General features: G+C 56.2%; 1 protein-coding gene across 5 annotated transcripts; it reads right to left on the bottom strand.

Annotated features, from left to right (window-relative positions):
• Positions 1 to 9,962: 9,962 nt before the first annotated feature.
• On the bottom strand, positions 9,963 to 15,312 carry LOC142004774 (olfactory receptor 12D1-like). 5 transcript variants are annotated; one of them, XM_074982457.1, is made up of 4 exons: positions 15,282 to 15,312; positions 13,353 to 13,545; positions 12,306 to 12,497; positions 9,963 to 11,134 (listed from the first exon to the last, which is right to left on the bottom strand). In XM_074982457.1, the coding sequence occupies exon 4, from the start codon at positions 11,045 to 11,047 to the stop codon at positions 10,106 to 10,108; it is 942 nt and encodes a 313-aa protein (XP_074838558.1). In that variant the 5' UTR covers positions 11,048 to 11,134; positions 12,306 to 12,497; positions 13,353 to 13,545; positions 15,282 to 15,312; the 3' UTR covers positions 9,963 to 10,105. The 5 variants fall into 5 exon arrangements, with proteins under 5 accessions (XP_074838558.1, XP_074838559.1, XP_074838562.1 ...); XM_074982458.1 differs by lacking the exon at positions 15,282 to 15,312 and adding an exon at positions 15,140 to 15,240; XM_074982461.1 differs by lacking the exon at positions 15,282 to 15,312 and having other exon boundaries at positions 9,963 to 11,090; positions 13,353 to 13,693.
• Between the last annotated feature and the right edge of the window lie 271 nt (positions 15,313 to 15,583).

Here is a 15,583-nt window from a genome sequence, read left to right as displayed (position 1 = left end):
TTTTCTCACCACTGGAGAAATTAGAGCATGAAAAGTTGAGTTAGTCAAAATTAGGCTGGGGGTCCCAGTGAAGGGAAATTGGCAAGTGAAACTCTTGTTGCCAATTTACCCGAAAATTTTAAATTTCTATATTTTTTTAAAATACGAAAGGTAGAACAATTTCCCTGGATTAATTATTTGTGGACAAAAAGAAAGCCCAGAGGAATAAGTTTAGTTAAAGTATGGTCCTGATTTTTGACCATCAAAATTGGAAATCTCAAAGGAAAACAAACTTCCAAGGCAAGATGTTTCATAGCAGGTACATCTCTGCCAGCTATGTCCTTCCCAGGTCAGATTATGTGAAGCTGTTTTCCTTACTACCCCCTTGCTGCTGACGATGAGATGTGGGATGCTGACAGGGAAAGGTTTGGGGGGACATCCGATGCTGAGGACGTGTGCCACAGAAGGAGGTAAGAATGGGTCAGCTGTAGCACCAGCAATGTATTAGAAACAAGAGACAGGCCAAGGATAGGGTAGGCTCATTGCTCAGTGAGGAGGGAGGAACAATACCAAGAAAACTGGAAATGGCAGAGCTGCTTAATTACCTCTTTATTTTGGTCTTCACCAAGAAGTCGGATGGAGAAATGCCTGACGTGGTGAGCCATAGTGGGGAGGGGGCAGGTTTAGAAGATAAAATAAAAAAAGAAAAAGGCAAAAATAACCTAGAAATGTTCCATGTCTGCAGGTCACTAGGACCTGATGAAATGCCTCCTAGAGTATTGGTGGAGCTGAAAGGGGAGGTATCTGAGCCTTTCGCTTTCATGGTTGAAAAGTCCTGGAAGTCTGGAGAGATTCCAGAAGACTGGAAAAGGGCAAAAATGTTCTCATTGACAAAAAAGGGAAATAAAAACAACTCAGGAAGTTACAGACCAGTCAGTTTACTAACTTCTGTGACAGGAAAGATAATGGAGCAAATAATTAAGGAATTCATCTGGAAACATCTGAAAGGAAATAAGGGGCTGGGTAACAGCCAGCATGGATATGTAAAGTACAAATCATGTCCAACCAATCCGATAGCTTTCTGTGATAGGATAACAAGGCTTGTGGACAAGGGAGAAAGGGTGGATGTGGTGTACCTATGCTTTAGTAAGTCATTTGATATCGTCTGGCATAACCTTTTATCAATATACTAGGCAAATTCAACTGAGATGGGGCTGCTGTAAGGTGGGTGCATAACTGGCTGTACAGCCGTTCTCAGAGAGTCGTTATTAATGGGTCACAGCCCTGCTGGAAGGGCAGAACAAGGGGGGCTCTGCAGGGGTCTGTTTTGGGACAGGCTCTGCTCAGTATCTTCGGCGATGTGGATCTGGGCATGGAGAGTGCGCTGCTTACGTCTGTAGGTGATACCAAGCTGGGAGGGAGAACAGGGTCGTAATTCAGAATGATCTGGGCACACTGGAGAAACGGCCTGAGGTCGATAGGGTGAAGCTGAATAAGGCCAAGTGCAAAGTGCTCCCCTGAGGAAGGCCCAATCTGTGTCACACCCAGCCGGGGAAGTGGCTGTCGAGGGAGGGGTCCTGCAGAAAGGGATCTGGGCTCAGAGCGGAGCACAAGCTCCAGAGGAGTCAACAGGGTGAGACTGTTGCCAGAAGCGCCAACCTGCTTGTGGGCGGCACTGCCGGGTGTTGGGAGCCAGCCAGGAGCAGCAATTCCTTCCCCCCGCTCTGCGCTGAGCAGCCTCCGTGGGGCTGGTGCCCAGGGCTGGCCCCACACTTGCAGGAGGCTGTGGAGAAGGGGGAGCAGGTGCGGAGAAGAGCACAAGGCTGGTGGAAGGTGCAGAGAACATGAGCTGTGGGGGAGCCGGCCAGACCTGGGCTCCTTTCGCTCAGAAAAGAGAAAGCTCCCAGGGGCCAGGGGAGCGGGTCTCAAGCAGAGAGCTGCAAGGAAGAGGGATAAATGTGGTGCCCCTCAGCCAGCCCCCAGCCCCTCCCACTCCCCACTTCTCCCCCTCTCCCCACCCAGCCCCTCCTGTAGCAGGGAGTCCCGCAGGCTCTGGGGTGTTCTGATGTCAGAGACGGGACCTGATCCTGCCCTGGGGCTGAGGGAGGGGCTGATCCTAACCTGGGGCTGAGGCAGGGGCTGATCCTGCCCTGGGGCTGAGGGAGGAGCTCTCCTGGGGCTGATGTGGGGGCTAATTCTGTCCTGGGGCTGAGGAGGGAGCTGATCCTGCCATGGGACTGAGGAGATAGGTGATCCTGCCATGGGCCTTATCCTGCCCTGGGGCTGAGGCAGGGGCTGACCCTGCTCTGGGGCCAAGGCAGGAGCTGATCCCCCCTGGGGCTGAGATGGGGGGCTGATCCTGCCCTGGGGCTGAGGAACTGGTGGTTGGTGTACGGAGAGGAATTCGGGTCGGGGGTGGAGAGGAACTGGGGGACGGTGGACGGAGAGGAAGTGGGGTCGAGGGGGTGGAGAGGAAGTGGGGTTGCGGGCGGAGAGGAACTAGGGGTCTGGGCAGAGAGGAACTGGGCGTGGGGGCAGAGAGGAACTGGGGGTGAGTGATGGAGAGGAACTGGGGTTGGGGGGTGGAGGGGAATTGGGGGTCAGGGCAGAGAGGAAGTGGGGGTGGAGGATGGAGAGGAACTGGGGGTCGGTGGATGGAGAGGAATTGGGGGTGTGGGGTGGAGAGTGGGGATTGGGTGCAGAGAGGAACTGGGGTTGGGGCAGAGAGGAACTGGTCGTGGGGTCGGAGAGAAACTGGGGATGAGCGATGGAGAGGAACTGGGGTTGGGGGGTGGAGAGGAACTGGGGGTCGAGGTGGAGAGGAACTGGGGTTGGGGGGCAGAGAGGAACTGGGGGTCAAGGCGGAGAGGAAGTGGGGGTCGGGGCAGAGAAGAACTGGTCGTGGGGTCGGAGAGAAACTGGGGATGAGCGATGGAGAGGAACTGGGGTTGGGGGGTGGAGAGGAACTGGGGGTCGAGGCGGAGAGGAAGTGGGGGTCGGGGCAGAGAAGAACTGGTCGTGGGGTCGGAGAGAAACTGGGGATGAGCGATGGAGAGGATCTGGGGTTGGGGGACGGAGAGGAACTGGGGGTCGAGGCGGAGAGGAACTGGGGTTGGGGGGCAGAGAGGAACTGGAGGTCGAGGCAAAGAGGAAGTGGGGGTCGGGGGCAGAAAGGAACTGGGATCGGAGGGGGAGAGGGACTGGGGGTCGGGGGGGGGGCCCTGATCCTAGCTGGGTAAATCACTGCAGCTTCAGGGGCCTCAGTGGAGCCAGACATCAAGCTGGTCTGGATGCTCCGACCTCCATTGAGCCATGGACTTCGGTGGGCATTTGTCTGGCCCCTTCTGAGACATCGAGGGCCTGACCCACATCCTTCCAAGTCGGGGGACGGTCTCCTGTCGACTGCAGTGGCTGCGTGAGCTGGCCATGAGAGCTGGTCTCTTGGCTCAGGGACCAGGGCGTGGAGCTGGCAGATGTGAGGACAAGAGTCAGCGTCCACATTCGGTTTGCACTAAGGTCTGTTCTTCCCACGGAAACCAGCCACAGAACTGACCCTGACTTCAGGGGCACCAGGCAGCAATGGAAAGTCACAAGCACGTGACCCGTTAATGGCCTTGTTCAGCAGTTGCTGACATTGGTGGTCCCACGGACAGCAGCAGAGCAGATTGTGACAGGGGTACCGAAAGCGGGGGGCTCTGGTGGCACCACAGGGCACGTGGCCAGAGAGCTTCCCAAGGAAATGGAGCCAGCAAAAGGCAGAAACTGCACAGCGCTGACAAAACTCCCCCTGCTGGGGCTGCAAGTGGTCCAGGGCCAAAGTTCGGCCCTTTGGTGGCATTTTTGGTGATTTACACAGTAACCAGGCTGGGAAGCGCCATTGTGGCCTTCCTCATTGAAGTCATCCCTCCCGCGCCCCCCTCCCGCACTTCTTCCTCATCCGTCTGCCATCCTTAGACCTTTGCTACTCCTCCACCATCACCCCAAAGCCACGGCGCCGTTCCTAGCAGGCAGCAAACCCATTTCCTCCAGCGGATGCACCCCCCAATTCTTCTTCTTCAGGGTCTGTGTCGCCGCAGAGACCTGCATCCTGGCAGCCATGGCCTGCGACTGGTGCACTGCCGTCTGCCGCCCGCTCTGTCCCATCGCCAGGTCCAAGCAGGTTTGTGTTGAGCTGCTGCTGGGCTCCTCTCTTTGTGGGGTCATAAACTGCACAGTGCAGCCAGTCTTCCCCTTCACCCTGTGTTTCTGTGGTCCAGCGAGAGGGATCTCTTTGCCTGTGGCCTTCCACCCCTGCGAACTCCCCCCTGCAGCAACACAGACACCAATGAGCTGGTGCTGTTCACCTCATCTGGCCTCATCCTCGTGAGCACCTCCACAGCCATTCTCATCTCCTCTGCCTACACCAGCTCCACCGTCCTCAGGATTGGCTCTGCCGAGGGCAGAGGCGGAGCCTTCCCCACCTGCACCTTCCACGTGGTGGCTGTGAGTGTATTTTATGGGTCTTTTACCTTCATGTTCGCCCAGACCAATACCCAAGTATCTCTTTCCCAGAGCAAAGAGGTGTCTGTGTTTATACCCTTGTTATCCCTGTGCTGAATCCCTTCATCTACTGCCTGAGGAACACGCAGGTGAAAGAGGCCTTGGGAAGAACCATTAGCTCAATGTTTCTAAAATGAACCTTCTCCATCAATATGGAGCTAAATAATCCTTTGGGTTATGGAAGGACCAGTACTGTAACAGACGAAATCTGTCTATCTAGCTCTCTATCTAGCTACCTGAAACAAAAGCACATTTTGAAACACATCTAGATTTTTTTTAAATGGGACTTTTGCCCTCATTGGCTGAAAAAAATGGACCGAAGTGCCAAAAGAAAGAGCTTGAAAGCCAAGCCAGGAGGAGAACCACACCAAACTCAAGGAATTCATCTTCCCAGGCAGGAGTGACTCTCACGCAGCAGGAGAGCAGCGGGTTTATTAGCCAGCAGGACACAGCATCGTACAGAAGTGTCAGTACAGCAGGCAGGGACAGCCAGTCCCATCCATGCTGGGGAGAGGAGGCTCCCAGTTCCGATTCAAACCCCTCAGGCTCCACCTCCCGCTTTGTCTGCAGCCCAGAGGTGTCACCTGGTCGCCTCAGTTACCCTCAGCAGGAGCCCCCCCCCGTGAGTGCCCCCCTGTATACACACACGTATCCCCCCACTACATCACACTTGCAGTGAAACGCCTGTTGGACCATGGGGCAGTTGGTCTGTGCTGCGGCGCTCAGTGATAACACTGGTTTCGGAGGCGTCGCCATCTTAGCGATAACAATGAATCTCTCTCCAGGTGTTTGGCCAACTTGTCTATTTCACCTGAGATGTTCCACGACCTGAGAGGCCCAGATGCCACTGAAATTCAAGGAGAGATGTGCACAGAAGCCCGGAGCTCTCCAGTGCAGGCTCTGCCTCCCATCGTGTGACCCTATGACGCCTGGCACAAAGGGCCCGTGAGTTCAGCCGAGGCTCATGGTCATTTTGGGTCAGTTCCATCCATGCTAGAGACCAGGAGGGAAATATTCCTGACCCTTGTTTCCTTGTGCCCTGAAGCATGTGGGTCGATATGTCCTAAATACATTTGTTCTCCTTCAGGCGCTGTTCCTACGCATTCCCCCCTCTGAAAATATTTCCTGGCAGGGACCTCACGAGGCCACTTAGCGCCGGCCCCCTGCACTCACAGCAGGGCTAACGATTATCCAGACACACCCAGACAGGTGTTTGTCCAACCAGCTCCTGAAAACCTCCAGCGCGGGAGACTCCAGGGCTGATACACTCCTGGCCTGCGCAGCATTCACAGTTGCGGATGTATTGGGATGCACCCGGCATCGCTCAGGCCCGTAACTTTGTGAGGGTGTTTGGGTGAGCAGGAGTCAGGGCTCGGTGTGGAGGGGGCAGGGAGGTGTGGGGAGGACTGAGTGTGGGGATGCAGGCACCAGGGCAGGGGGTGATGGAGGTAGGAATCAGGGTTGGGAGCTGGGAGATCTGGGGGGCTCATGGCAGGGGGTGGAGCTCAAGGCAGGGGGCTGGCAGGTCACAGGAGCTCACTGGGGCTGCCCGTGGCAGTGAGGTGGTGCTGCCCTGAAAACGGCTCCTCCCAGGTGAGTCTAGGAGTTACTTAATGTCAGTAGATGCTGAGATTCAGTGTTGCCGCTTCAGAGCCTTTGAAACGCCATTTGCCATGACGAGGTCTCAGAACAGCCGTAAATCACCCCACCAAGTTCTCAAGCCGGGTGTCTCCTGCGCTGCCTGTCGGCAGGGGCTGAGCCCTGCTGCTGGGAAGCGACTCGCTGTTACTGACGCTCACCAGGCCCAGCTGTAAGCGTCCCACACCCAGAGCTGCCCTCAAGCAGCTTAGTCAGTCGAAAATTGCACCTTCCCTTGCATCTGTGGCAGTTTCCCTGTAGGCTGATGCCCTGTTGGCTTTCAAAGGGCTCTTGGACCAGACAATACATGCTTCTAAATACCTCGGGAAGCCTGGCCCTAAGGGACTTAGGCACTTGTGAGCCAAAGTCTTATTGAAAGTGAAAACCAGATTTTCATAGGGATTTGGGGGCCAAAGGAAGCAGCTCTGTGCCTTTGGCCATTTCTGGAAGTGTGTCAGGTCCAGACCCTCACTGCTCTTTAGGCTCCTAGCTCCCATAACTTTCACCTCTGTGCCTTTGAGTCCCTTGGCCCTGGGCACCTGAAGTTAAGGGGATTCAGGAGCCTAAATGCTTATAAATTCTTCTCTTTAGCTTCCTGACTCCTGTGGATGCTTTTGAAAGTTTTACTCCTTAAACGTGAGCTTCCCGAGCCTTGTTTGAGGTCCCAGCATGACTGGGCTTGTGGGGGTGACCGGGGCTCCAGGCAGTCCCCCACTACAAAGACATCAGAATTCAGCCAGGCCCAGTTGCAGGGACTCCTCCCACCCTGCTGTTGATGGTTCTTTGGCCCAGCATTCCCATCCCATCCCAGGGCTTGCGTACATTTAGCACCTGTCAGATGCAGAAGCCAATGAGCAAGTGTAACCACTGACAGGGGGACTTGAACCCAGGACCTCAGGGTGAGCTCAAAGCCAGGGCTGTGCAGAGACTCGTTCTCTAGTTCTGTGGGGTTACGTCTGCACTAGCTGCATCTGCCCACGGGCATTGCTGTCCGAAGAGATGTTCCCACAAAACGTCTGTCGACAGATCGTGTCTATACAGAAAAGCGGCTGGATCTTTTGATCTGCTCTGCTGACAACAGGGCCCCCCGGAGCACGTACACAGCTTTTTTGTCAACAGTTTCTGTTGACAGAATGTATTTTGTGTGTAGATGCAACGTGAGTTTTGTCAACCAAACCTCAACAAAACTCTCGAGGGTAGATGAAGCCTGAGTGGTTCAGGTGCCTCCAGAGGGACAGTCAAACACACCTAGTAGGTGTTCGGGTTACACAAGCTCAACTCTGAGGATATTCCTCAGGTGCTAGTTGGGGCCTGCGGTTTCACACCAGATTCAAGTCTCAGAGAGGTACTGAGTTCGTCTGTGTCTTCAAAAACAACAAGAAGTCCTGTGGCACCTTATAGACTAACAGATATTTTGGAGCACGAGCTTTCGTGGGCAAAGACCCGCTTCATCAGATGCATGAGTTGGGGGGGAGGTGTTAGGAGGAGGGTTTAAAGAGGGAGGCTCAGTAAAGGGAGGGTCAGAGCTGACAAGGTCTATTCAGTCAGGGTGGATGTGGCCAATCATCGGCAGTTAATGTGGAGTTGTGAACGTTAAGAGAGGAGAAATCGAGTGAGTTCAGTCAAGTGGCCTATTGTCAGTAGCTAATGTGGAGGTGTGAGATCAACAGCAGAGAAACTGCTTCTGTAATGGGCCAGCCACTCCCAGTCTCTGTTCAGCCCTTGGTTGATGGTGTCAATTTTGCAAATGAAATGCAGCTCTGAAATTTCTCTTTGCAGCTTATTGTTGGATTTTTTCCCTCGCTGTAGGACGGCTATTGTTAAATCTGCTCCTGAGTGTCCAGGGAGATTGACGTGTTCTCCTCCAGGTTTGTGTATATTACCTGGAGCCCAGGGACAGCCTGCCCAGCCTCAGCCCCTGGGAGTAGCCGCCACTGTAGCACCACTGCCTTTACCACCCCAGTAAGTGCCCCCGGCCTCCCTGTGGTACAAAACCTCCACTCAGTCCAGGCGCTGCTGGGTTTCAGTGCTTTAACTTTCCAAAAGCTGTTCGGGGGCAGCTTCTGGGTCGATACGGATTATAATGAGCTGATAAGAAATTGTTCATAGATCCCGTAAGTGTGTGGGAGATCCGGGCGGTTCCTTTGTCAAAGAAATGGCTTTCTCTGACGTGAGCTTTCCCTTGTGTGAGTGAGGAAAGAGTGAGCGTGGGTGGGGGGGAAACAGAATCCGTCCCAGAAGCCAGCCTGTCTAGACGCACACAAATCCCTGGCTCCAGATCTAACGCATCCGAGGGCACTGAGGGAATTGGCAGATGTCATTGCAGAGCCTTTGGCCATTATATTTGAAAACTTGTGGAGCTCAGGAGAGGTCCCAGACAATTAGTAAAATGCAAACATAGTGTCCACCTTTATGAAAGGAAAGAAGGACAATCCAGGGAACTCTCGACCGGTCACCCTTACCTCAGTCCCTGGAAAAATCATGGAGGGGATCATCAAGGAATCCATTTTGAAGCACTTGGAAGAGGGGAAAGTGATCAAGAGCAGTCAACATGGATTCACCAAGGCAAGTCGTGCCTGACCAATCTGATTAGCTTCTATGATGAGGTAACTGGCTCTGTGGACATGGGGAAGTCAGTGGATGTGATACACCTTGACTTTAGCAAAGCTTTTGATAGAGTGTCCCGCAACATTCCAGTCCATAAGTTAAGGCAGAACGGATTGGATACATGGACTGAAAGATGGATAGAAAGCTGGCTAGATGGTCCAGCCCAACAGGTAGTGGTCAATGGCTCAATAGCTGGATGGAGTTCAGTTTTAAGTGGAATGTCCCAAGGATCATTCTAGGGCCAGTATTTTTCAACATCTTTATTAACGACCTGGATAAGGGGAAGGAACACACCCGCAGCAAATTTGCAGATGACACGAAGCTAGGGGGTCAGGTAGATATGTTGGAAGGCAGGGATAGGGGCCAGAGGGATCTAGATAAACTGGAGGATTGAGCCAAGAGAAACCTGATGAGTTTCAACAAGTATGAGAGCAGAGTCCTGCTGTTGGGATGGGAGAATCCCAAGCATTGTTACCGGCTGGGAACTGACTGGCTAAGGAGCAGTGCAGCAGAAAAGGACCTGGGGATTACAGTGGACGAGAGGCCGGATATGAGTCAGCAATGCGCCCTTGTAGCCCACAAGGCTAATGGCATATTGGGGGGCATTTGGAGAAGCATTTCCAGCAGCTCTAGAGAAGTTATTTCCCTTTATTTGGCTCTGGTGAGGCCACATCTGGAGCTTTACACCCAGTTCTGGGCCCCCAGCAGAGAAAGGAGATGGAAACATTGGACCTGGTTCAGCAGAGGGCATTGAAAATGACTGGGGGGCTGGAGCACATGACTCACAAGGAGAGACTGAGGGATTTAGGCTCATGTAGGAAGAGGAAGGAGGAGGTCAGTATTGTCTAGCACATTGCCTAGGGCTCACTGGGCTCTTGGAAGATGTTTGGAGGTAAATTACAGCTAAGAAACCACACAGACACTGAGAGCCAGGCCTGGTGGCTGGAAACAAACTTTATGGGACCGTGGGAAACTTGGCCACGCGCATCGTAAGTGGCCGTCCAGCTAACTCGCGTCATGCCAGATCACGGGAGCTGCCGGCCGAGCGAAGAAGTGGCTCTGTCCCACGAAAGCAAGTAAATAATATTGTTCATCTTTCAGGTGCGACAGGACTGCTTGTTTGTTGTGTGAAGACACAGACTAATGCAGCGACCTCGCTGAGAAAATCCAAACATTTCACCATAAGGAATGACATTCAAGTTCTCACATCCTCTTATTTCTGCCCTGCAGTGAACCCAGTAATGAGAAACTGGAGGAAACCCCATTGAACGGTATTGTGGTTCAGAACACCAGTGTCCACAGACTCACCCTTTGATTGTGTTTATTTCTGCTCTCATTTGATTCAAGCCCTGTTGGGGAAGAGTTTCCCGTTCAGGAGTTTTTTTAGTGCTGTTTTCACCTCGTCATTTCGGAGGGTGTAGATGAGGGGGTTCAGCACTGGGGTGGCGATGCTGTACATGAGGGTGGGTATCATGTCTCTGTCAGAGGGGAAACCTGGAGAGGAAATCATGTAGTTGCCGAGGACGGGCACGTAGAACAGAGACACCACGGTGAGGTGGGAGGTGCAGGTGGAAAAGGCCTTTCTCCTGCTTTCCCGTGACTGGACCTTCAGGAGGAGGAAGGAGATGATGTACAGGTAGGAGCAGAGCGTGAGGACGAAGGAACTCAGGCCGAGGACCGCAGCATTGACGTTGAGCAGGGTCAGGTTGAGGCTGGTGCTGCCGCAGGCCAGGCTCAGCAGGGGTTTGATGTCACAGAAGAAGTGGTGGATGCGGTTGGAGCTGCAGAACCGTAGCCCGGCAGCCATGGCTGTGGTAATCAGGGCATGCAGAAAACCAGTGCCCCAAGTAGCCGCTGCCAGGAGCAGGCAGGCCCGTGGGCTCATGACCACAGTGTAGCGCAGCGGGTTGCAGATGGCCACGTAGCGGTCGTAGGCCATGACGGCCAGCAGTACGGACTCGCTGCTGCCCAAGAGATGGAAGAAGTGGAGCTGGACCAGGCAGCCAGCAAAGGAGATGGTCTGGTGCTGAGAGAGGAAACCTGCCAACATCTTGGGCACGGTGACTGTGGAGAAGCAGACGTCCAGGCTGGAGAGGTTGCCCAAGAAGAAGTACATGGGGGTGTGGAGCCGGGGCTCGGCCATCACCACGGCTATGATGGCCCAGTTTCCCAGCACGCTGGTCATGTAGAGCAGGAGGAAGGGAGGAAAGAGGAAATGTCGCAGGTCTGGGAGATTGGTCAGTCCGAGGAGAACAAACTCCTTCACCTCCGTCTGGTTCTCCATTGCTGACTGCGGCTGGGGAGGAGTGCGGGAGCAGAAAGATTCCCTGCAAGTTGTATTTCAAGATGCGTTCTCGACCCGAGCAAAGATCTGAAGTTACAGAGGGGGAGGTGCAGGTTGGACATGGGGAAAACTCTTTCACCGGGAGGGAGGTGAAGCACCGCAATGTGTTACCGAGAGAGGTGGTGAAATCTCCATCCCTAGAGGTTTCTAAGTCCCGGCTTGACAAAGTCCTGGCTGGGATGACTTAGCTGGTGTAGATCCTGCTTTGGGCAGGGGGCTGGACTCAACGACCTCTCAAGGTCCCTTCCAGCCCTGGCATTCTATCGTTCTGTGATTCTGCACCAAAGTGCTCAGAGTTCCTGCCGGTCTCTAAGCTCACAGAGCTGCAGTTGGTTATCGATTCCTCCCTGTCGCCAGGGGCGTGGAGGCAGAGAGAAGCAGTGTAGAGCTGGAAGGCTCAAGCTATACAGTGTCACTCACTGGAAAGTTAAACACTTCAAATTAAGGAAATGCCAGATCATTTACAGCTCCTCATTCTGCCTCCGTCCCTCACGCTGAAAAAGGCAAAGCTCTTGATTGTGAAAACAGAACCGAGTATTGCAGTTAAACCCCAGAATACAACACTTAGGCACACAGGCACTGAATTCATGTGGCAACAACAGCTGTCAGGCCGGCATTTCCTACCTGCCCAGAGTAGTGTAGACTTTGAAGCTTAACTGACACTTTTCTATCACAGTTGGGCTTTTTTCAGAAAAACATACTGTCCTAGGGCTGGAAGAGACCTCAGGAGGTCATTGAGTCCAGCCACCTGCCTAAAGCAGGATCAACCCCAACTAAATAATCCCAGCAAAGACTTTGTGCAGCCGGGACGTAAAAAACTCGAGGGATGGAGATTCCACCACCTCTCTCAGTAACACACCCCAGTGCTTCATCTCCCTCCTGGTCAAAGCGGTTTTCCTCACACCTCCCCCTCTGTAACTTCAGAGCATTGCTCCTTGTTCTGCCACCTGTCACCACTGAGAACAGCCTCCCTCCACGCTCTTTAGAGCCCCCTTCAAGACGTTGAAGGCTGCTATCAGATCACCCCTCCCTCTTCTCTTCTGCAAACTAAATAAGCCCAGTCCCTCAGCCTCCACTCGTAGGTCATGTGCTCCTTGACTTTCTGTATTCATTTTACAATGCGCAACTGTAAGAAAGATGATGAAGTCTGGCTTAGTGCCAAGCCCTGCCGAAAAGACTCCTGCCACTTAATCAATACCTGGTGTGAGGAGAAGACTCTTACGGAGGGGAGCAGGGCACAGAGGGATGAGACCAGGGCAGGGGCACAGGGACAGCCGTCCTTCTGCTCTCCTGCCCCCCAGTGCTGGGCAGCCAGCAGGCATCCCGTTACCTCACGAGTTGCTGCTTCCCAAATCCAGGAGTCGGCTCACATCCCGAGTGCACCATCCAGCTGAAAAGAGAAGGAAAGGGAGAAAACGCTGAGAGTGAGAGAGGAGGCAGAACACCAGCTCTTACAAGGAATGATGGAAAATCGGAGAGAAAGTCGGATCGTTTAGCGTCCGAGGCGACAGACTCTGCTTCCATAGATCAAAAAGAGCGAATTGTCTTAAGCGCTTCAGTTCCGTAACACACCTCAGTCAGATATTACACCAACAACGTGGCTCAAGGTGCACTCGGTGGGCAGATTAAAAGAGGCTCGAACACTGATTGCTCTGTAAACCTCAACATCTGTGCATCTGCCCCACCTTTTTATCAGGGCACAGTCTCTGAAACGGCACGTTGCTCGCAGGGAAATTACCTCCCCTCCAACGGCTCGTCTGGGACATAAGTCGTGGAGCACCAGGGAATTTACCATTGGAAAATAACAAGACCAACACTTCCTAGACACCTGGAGGCCAACATGCTATGAGTCCCAGGGGTGGAGGAAAAGCACAAACAGGAGCAAGTGGTTTGTAAATGATTTAATGAGCAGAATCACTCAGTTCCTCTAACCAGCATTCGGGTTGTGAAGTTACCCTGGGTCAGCGATCGGGAACACTCCAGGCTCGTGTGTGGGGACTGTAAAAACAAGGGGCGTGGGCTGAAAGTGTGGAAGTTCCTGGTAGGATGTGGGTGCCCAGTCCTCAGTACAGTTACTAACATTCACTGGGAATTGGATGCACAGGCCTCTGACAGCTCCAGACTAAGGCTGAACCTCTCTTCTCTGGCACCCTTGGGACCTGCCTGGTGCCCAGCGCCAGAATTTGCCAGACCATGACAGGTCAATACTGAGACCTAGAGGAGGTGAAGCACTGGGATGTGTTACCGGGAGAGGTGGTGGTTTGACAGAGGCCTGGTTGGGATGATTCAGTTGGGGCTGGTCCTGCTTTGGGCAGGGGCTGAACTCGATGAGCTCCTGAGGTCCCGTCCAGCCCGAGGAGTCTGTGATTCGATGTTTGTTTCCTGGGCTGGTGTAGAATGAAGGACCAAGCAGACAGATCCTGCTGCCTCCTTCCCCCCTTCAAGTGTTCAGAGTTTACGGGAGGAAAGCGAATGAGATTCTGATTATCCAGGTGCGAAACAGCAGAAGAAACCACAATCTGCTCTGGTGCCAAAAGCTGCTCTCCCGGCCCCGGGCAGCGCCCTGGCCAGGGCGGAAGGGCCACTTTTGGCCTCCTGACCCCTTTGCTGAGGGCGAGGGCCGGCGGCACTTTTTAAAGTCCCTAAGCATCCTACTTCCCCGGGGCAGAGCAGCCTCCCTGGGACCCCGGGGTCGTTTGCTCCAGGAGACGGTGAAACCTGGGAAGGGCCGTTTCTCGCTGGGATCTGAAACGGTTCCCCCCCTGTTACACAGAAGGGCTGATGCCGGCGGGGCCCCGCGCTCTGGCTCTGTGCTCCAGCAGGGTCCCGGCCCCACGCTCATCAGAAGTCACTGCCCTGTTCTCACCCGTGGTACCCAACGGTTCCCTCTCCTGAGGGCTGAGGAAAGCCATTCAGCTCAGTGTGGGGCACCTGGGTGGATGGTCCTTGGGTGCGAACGGGTCAGCCCAGGTCAGAAACTCCCAGACCCACCACTATTATCTGGGGCCCAAGGACACCCCGGGTCCCACAGGAGGGCCGAGGTCGGCAGGGGTGCAGCCTGGCCAGACCTGTGCACAGGTGGCCGTGGCGACCAGGACCAGGGTCTCTGCCCATCTCTCCCCCACTGCTGCAGCCGCCACCAGCTGGCGGTTCCCAACTCTGCCACGGGAGCCAGCAGGGGCTCTGCAAACCGGGAGATAAAGGCTGATCCTGAGAGTGCTGCCCTGTGCTCCAGCCCCACACCCCAGCCCAGGGGACACAGGTCCAGCCCCACACCCCAGCCCGGGGCACCCAGGCCCAGCCCCACCCCCCAGCCCGGGGGACCCAGGCCCAGCCCCACACTCCAGCCCAGGGGGACCCAGGTCCAGCCCCACACCCCAGCCCGGGGGACCCAGGCCCAGCCCCACACTCCAGCCCAGGGGGACCCAGGTCCAGTCCCACACCCCAGCCTGGGGGGACCCAGGTCCAGCCCCACACCCCAGCCCGGGGCACCCAGGTGCAGCCCCACACCCCAGCCCGGGGCACCCAGGTCCAGCCCCACACCCCAGCCCGGGGGACCCAGGCCCAGCCCCACACCCCAGTGTGGGTGGCCGAGCTCCAGCCCCGTGTCATGGCAGGGACTCAGAGTCAGGGTCCTGCCCCAGCTCCCTGGTCCCGCCCCCCCACACCGCATCACACCCCCCTTCGGGCCGTACCCCTCCCCCACTCCTGGCTCCCCGCCCATCCCCCTCCTCGGGGGGAGCCTCGGGGCGCGTCCCGTGGGTGGGGCAGCCGGCGGGGCCCCGGAGCACGTGGTCAGGCCGCTGCGGAGGGGGGCTGCCCCTGCCCCCCCAGAGGCGCGCGGGGCTGGCGGGGGCGGGGTGGCCCTGGGCATCCCCGCGCTGCGCGTGGGACGAGCTCCCGGCGCGGCTCGCTCGGTGCTGGGCAGGGAGGGGTCCCGCGTGGCCGGCCGCGCCAGAGACCCCGCGACCGGCCCGAGCCGGCGGCGCCGCCTCCCCCCGGGGCGGGAGTTCGCAGCCCCGCGGGAGGAACCTGCAGCGCCGGGCGCGAGTCCCTCCGCTCCGCGCCGGCTGCGCACGTGCGGGGGCAGCTCCCGCGCAGGGCCCCGGGGGACGGGGCTGCACATCCCAACCCCGCCGCCCCCTCCTCGCCTGCAGCGCGGCCCTGCACAGACCCCCGCGGTGCTGCGTCCCGCCTCCCTCCCGCCGGCGTCACGCAGCCGCGTGCGATGCCCTGGGGGCTCCCGACCCGCCCCCGCCCCCGCCCCGCTCCGCGCCGCCCTCCGCAGGGCTGAGTCCGGCCCTGCCCCAAGCCCGCGCTCGGAAACGCCCCGGCACCTGCGCAGCTCAGCGCAGAGCAACACACCGGCCGCAGCCCGGATTTGTTCCCCCCGCACTGCGGGCCAGTGTCCCGCGGAGCACAGAGCCACGGCCGCCCGGGGCTGGCGGGGAGCCGCGTGACGGCCAGCAGCGCAAC

Source organism: Carettochelys insculpta, chromosome 32 (assembly GCF_033958435.1).
Source record: "Carettochelys insculpta isolate YL-2023 chromosome 32, ASM3395843v1, whole genome shotgun sequence".
Taxonomy (NCBI): Eukaryota; Metazoa; Chordata; order Testudines; family Carettochelyidae; genus Carettochelys; species Carettochelys insculpta.
The sequence above is the reverse complement of the archived record's forward strand: the minus strand, read 5'-3'. Positions and strand labels throughout refer to the sequence as shown.

Coding starts and splice junctions, on each gene's coding strand:
- LOC142004774 (XM_074982457.1), bottom strand. CDS start 11,047: ATGGAGAACCAGACGGAGGTGAAGGAGTTTGTTCTCCTCGGACTGACC.